Source organism: Scyliorhinus canicula, unplaced genomic scaffold (genome assembly GCF_902713615.1).
Source record: "Scyliorhinus canicula unplaced genomic scaffold, sScyCan1.1, whole genome shotgun sequence".
NCBI lineage: Eukaryota > Metazoa > Chordata > Chondrichthyes > Carcharhiniformes > Scyliorhinidae > Scyliorhinus > Scyliorhinus canicula.
In genome coordinates, this window is record NW_024055734.1 from 1,726,728 (window position 1) to 1,732,013 (window position 5,286).

Sequence of the window (5,286 nt, forward strand, 5' to 3'; positions counted from 1 at the left end):
GGGGTATGCACCCCCAATCCAGAGAGTACTTAAAGGGGTATTCACTCCCTCCCTTTCAAGGGGAATGCATCCACTAATCGAGGATTCACACCCTCTTCTCTGGGGTTGGGGGCGGGGCTAACGAGGTTCAGCACTGAGGTCACTCCCTTCCTCTGTCTCACCAGGTAGTTTCAGCTGCCCCAATGGACGCGTTGGAGCCAGTCGACCCTCGCACCCGGGTCGCGATGGTCCAGCAGGTGCTGGAGGAGGAGACGCTGGGCGGCTGGAGGCTGAGAGGGCCGGAGGAAGTGGAGGAGGATGGAGTGATCCCGGAGGAGGAGAGGGATGGCGGGGAGCTGGCCCTGATGGCGATTGGGGAGATGGAGAACGAGGGGGAGACGGTGACGGAGACGCTGGCGGGGAGGGGTGGGGGGGCGACGGTGGGGGACGGGGAGACGGGGGGTGGGTTCAGCCTGGGCGGGGGGGCGGCACCGACGATGGGAGAGGGGGGCGACGAGGAGCCAACGTCGGGGCTGGGAGAGGCGAAGGGTGGCTGGGGGCCGAGGGGGGCGGGGGCCTGGGAGGGAGGGGGGGGAGCGATCCCGGTGGTGGGGACTGGCAAGGCGGGGGGCCAGGTGGTGAAGGAAGAGGAGGAGGGGGAGAGGCGAAGCATGGCGACGATGGGGGTTGGCGAGATGGAGGGTGGGTACGGCCTGGCGAGAGGGCGGTGTTGGCGTTCGGCGAGGAGGGGAAGAAGGAGAGGGGGGCCCTGCTGATGGGGATTGCGGAGATGGAGGGCGGGTACGGCCTGGGCGAGAGGGCGGTGTTGGCGTTCGGCGAGGAGGGGAAGAAGGAGAGGGGGGCCCTGCCGATGGGGGTTGGCGAGATGGAGGGTGGGTACAGCCTGGGCGAGGGGGCAGTGTTGGCGTTCGGCGAGGAGGGCAGGCAGGGGAGGGGCGCCCTGCCGATGGGAGTTGGCGAGATGGAGGGTGGGTATGGCCTGGGTGAGAGGGCGGTGTTGGCATTCGGCGAGGAGGGCAGGCAGGGGAGGGGCGCCCTGCCGATGGGGGTTGGCGAGATGGAGGGTGGGTATGGCCTGGGTGAGAGGGCGGTGTTGGCATTCGGCGAGGAGGGCAGGCAGGGGAGGGGCGCCCTGCCGATGGGGGTTAGCGAGATGGAGGGCGGGTACGGCCTGGGCAAGGGGGCAGTGTTGGCGTTCGGCGAGGAGGGGAGGCAGGAGAGGGGGGCCCTGCCGATGGGGGTTGGCGAGATGGAGGGCAGGTACGGCCTGGGCGAGGGGGCGGTGTTGGCGTTTCGGCGAGGAGGGCAGGCAGGGGAGGGGGGCCCTGCCGATGGGGATTGGCGAGATGGAGGGTGGGTATGGCCTGGGCGAGGGGGCGGTGTTGGCGTTCGGTGAGGAGGGGAAGAAGGAGAGGGGGGCCCCGCCGATGGGGGTTGGCGAGATGGAGGGCGGGTACGGCCTGGGCGGGCAGCCAGTGATCGGGGAGGCGGAGAGGGGCTGTGGCCCGGTCGGGGTTACCCCGTTGCCGGGGGTAGCGGCGGGCAGCGAGGGGGGGCGGGCACTGGCGACGGCTCCCGAGGCGGACAAGCCACTGAAGTGCTCGGTGTGCGCCAAGGGCTTTAAATACCGGTACGGCCTGGAACGCCACGAGTGCACCCACCGGGCCGAACGGCCCTTCAAGTGCCCCGATTGCAGCAAGGGCTTCAAACACTCTTCGGGGCTGGTTAACCACCAGCGCATCCACGCCCAGGAGCGCCCGCACGCCTGCCCCATCTGTGGCAAGACCTTCAAATACCGCTACTGCCTGGCGCGGCACGAGTGCGTGCATACCCAGGAGCGGCCGCACGCCTGCCCGCTATGTGCCAAGACGTTCAAACACCCGTCCGGTCTCCTCAAGCACCAGAGGGTCCACACCCGCAGCCGGCCATTTGTCTGCCCCATCTGCGGCTCGGGGTTTCACCCACCCCTCCATCCTCCGCCGTCACCAGGTGGTACACGCCGAGGACCGGCCTATCCGCTGTGAGGACTGCGGGCGAGGCTTCTACTACCCGTCGGCGCTCCGCAAGCACCAGCAGAGCCACGGCAAGGCGGGCGAGCGACCCCCCTACCTCCGGACGTACCGCCCGCCCGACGCCCGCTCCGGCCCGCCCGACCTCAAGCCCTGCAAGTGCTCCGACTGCGGCAAGGCCTTCAAGAAGTCCTCGGACCTGGTGATGCACCAGCGCGTACACACGGGGGAGAGGCCCTACGTCTGCGCCCTCTGCTCCAAGGGCTTCAAGCAGCCCTCGGGGCTGATCCGCCACCGCATCGTCCACACCGGCGAGCGGCCCTTCAAGTGCGCCATCTGCGAGAAGAGCTTCACCATCCTCTGCACGCTGCGCAAGCACCAGCGGCTGCACACGGGCGAGAAGCCCTTCCAGTGCCCCGAGTGCGGGCAGCGCTTCACCCAGTCCCACCACCTGGTCTCCCACCGCCGCATCCACACGGGCGAGAAGCCGTTCGTCTGCCCCGTCTGCGCCAAGGGCTTCAAGCAGCCCTACCAGCTGGTGGAGCACCGGCGGGTTCACACGGGCGAGAGGCCGTTCCTCTGCACCGTCTGCGGCCGGGGCTTCATCCAGTCCTCCCACCTCAAGACGCACCAGCACCTGCACACCGGCGATCGGCCGTTCAAGTGCGAGGCCTGCGGCAAAGGCTTCATCCTCTCCTCCCACCTCATCAAGCACCAGCGCATCCACGTCAAGGAGGGCTACTAAACCGGGCGGCCCAGAGGTCACGGGGCGGCCCAGAGGTCACCGAGCGGAGGCAAACCGGGATCGGCGGACGGAGGAAAACCCGGGAGCGCCGGACACAGATCAAACCAGGACCGTTGCCAAGCGATCAATGATACGGACCTGCACCAAACGGGAAATTAGCGTCAATGACCAGAGACTAAGCAAAGAGCATCGCCATTGACCAACACTGAACCAGAAATCATCGATATTGATCGAAACTTAACCAGAGATCATCGATATTGACCAGACCCTAACCAGAGATCATCGATATTGACCAACACTAAACCAGCAATCATCGATATTGATCGAAACCTAACCAGAGATCATCGATATTGACCAGACCCTAGCCAGAGATCATCGGTATTCATAGAACATAGAACAGTACAGCACAGAACAGGCCCTTCGGCCCTCGATGTTGTGCCGAGCCATGATCACCCTACTCAAACCCACGTACCCACCCTATACCCGTAACCCAACAACCCCCCCCCCCCCCCCAACCTTACTTTTATTAGTACACTACGGGCAATTTAGCGTGGCCAATCCACCCTAACCCGCACATCTTTGGACTGTGGGAGGAAACCGGAGCACCCGGAGGAAACCCACGCACACAGGGGGAGGACGTGCAGACTCCACACAGACAGTGACCCAGCCGGGAATCGAACCTGGGACCCTGGAGCTGTGAAGCATTGATGATAACCACCATGCTACCCTGCTGCCTCTGCTATTGACCAGACCCTAACCAGCGATCATCGATATTGACCGGAACCTAACCAGCGATCATTGATATTGACCAGACCCTAACCAGAGATCACTGACACTGACCAACACTAAACCAGCAATCATCGATATTGACCAGACCCTAACCAGAGATCGTCGATATTGACCAGACCCTAACCAGCGACCATCGATATTGACCAGACCCTAACCAGAGATCATCGATATTGACCAGACCCTAACCAGCAATCATCGATATTGACCAGACCCTAACCAGAGATCGTCGATATTGACCAGACCCTAACCAGAGATCACCGACATGACCAGACCCTAACCAGAGATCACTGACACTGACCAACACTAAACCAGCAATCATCGATATTGACCAGACCCTAACCAGAGATCGTCGATATTGACCAGACCCTAACCAGCGACCATCGATATTGACCAGACCCTAACCAGAGATCATCGATATTGACCAGACCCTAACCAGCAATCATCGATATTGACCAGACCCTAACCAGAGATCGTCGATATTGACCAGACCCTAACCAGAGATCACCGACATGACCAGACCCTAACCAGAGATCATCGATATTGACCAGACCCTAACCAGCGATCATCGATATTGACCAGACGCTAACCAGAGATCATCGATATTGACCAGACCCTAACCAGAGATCACCGACATGACCAGATCCTAACCAGCGATCATTGATATTGACCGGAACCTAACCAGAGATCATCGATATTGACCAGACCCTAACCAGAGAATATCGACACTGACCAACACTAAACCTGCAATCACTGATATTGACCGGAACCTAACCGGAGATCATCGATATTGACCGGAAACTCACCAGAAATCATCGATATTGACAAACACCTAACCAGCAATCATCGATATTGACCGGAAACTCACCAGAAATCATCGATATTGACAAACACCTAACCAGCAATCATCGATATTGGTCAGAACCTAACCAGAGGTCACCGACAGTGACCAACGTTAAACCAGCAATCATCGATATTAGATTACCCAATTATTTTTCCCAATTAAGGGGCAATTTAGCGTGGCCAATCCACCTACCCTGCACATCTTTGGGTTGTGGGGGCGAAACCCACGCAGACACGGGGAGAATGTGCAAACTCCACACGGACAGTGACCCAGAGCCGGGATCGAACCTGGGACCTCAGTGCCGTGAGGCAGCAATGCTAACCACTAGGTCACCGTGCTGCCCTGCAATAATCGATATTGACAAACACCTAACCAGAGATCATCGATATTGACCAGTTCCTAACCAGCGATCATTGATATTGACCAGACCCTAACCAGAGATCACTGACACTGACCAGCACTAAACGAGAGATCACCAACGTTGACCAGAATCTAACCAACGATCAGGAATATTGACAGGATCAAACTGAGTAATCACCTGTCACTGGCCCAGTCACTGAGGAATCATCGAACACAATGCCCGTCCGGAAGTCACCGTTCTCCCAAAGCTCCGCAAACACTGATTGTCCCAAACACCGAGATCTCGCCAACAAGGACTCCTACATCAGACTCCTATTCATTGACTACAGCTCTGCCTTCAACACCATAATCCCAGCCAAGCTCATATCAAAGCTCCAAAACCTAGGACTTGGCTCTCCACTCTGCAACTGGATCCTTGACTTTCTGACCAACAGACCACAATCAGTAAGAATGAACACTAACACCTCCTCCACAATAGTCCTCAATACCGGTGCCCCGCAAGGCTGCGTACTTAGCCCCCTACTCTACTCCCTGTACACACA

At 59.6% G+C, this 5,286-nt stretch overlaps 1 protein-coding gene across 1 annotated transcript; it reads left to right on the forward strand.

The window, feature by feature from the left end:
* The first annotated feature begins 2,214 nt into the window (after positions 1–2,214).
* Positions 2,215–2,754, forward strand: LOC119960790 (zinc finger protein 233-like). The gene has a single exon (XM_038788397.1). It carries the CDS (start codon positions 2,215–2,217, stop codon positions 2,752–2,754), a length of 540 nt encoding a protein of 179 aa, XP_038644325.1.
* Positions 2,755–5,286: the final 2,532 nt, after the last annotated feature.

Coding starts and splice junctions, on each gene's coding strand:
- LOC119960790 (XM_038788397.1), top strand. CDS start 2,215: ATGCACCAGCGCGTACACACGGGGGAGAGGCCCTACGTCTGCGCCCTC.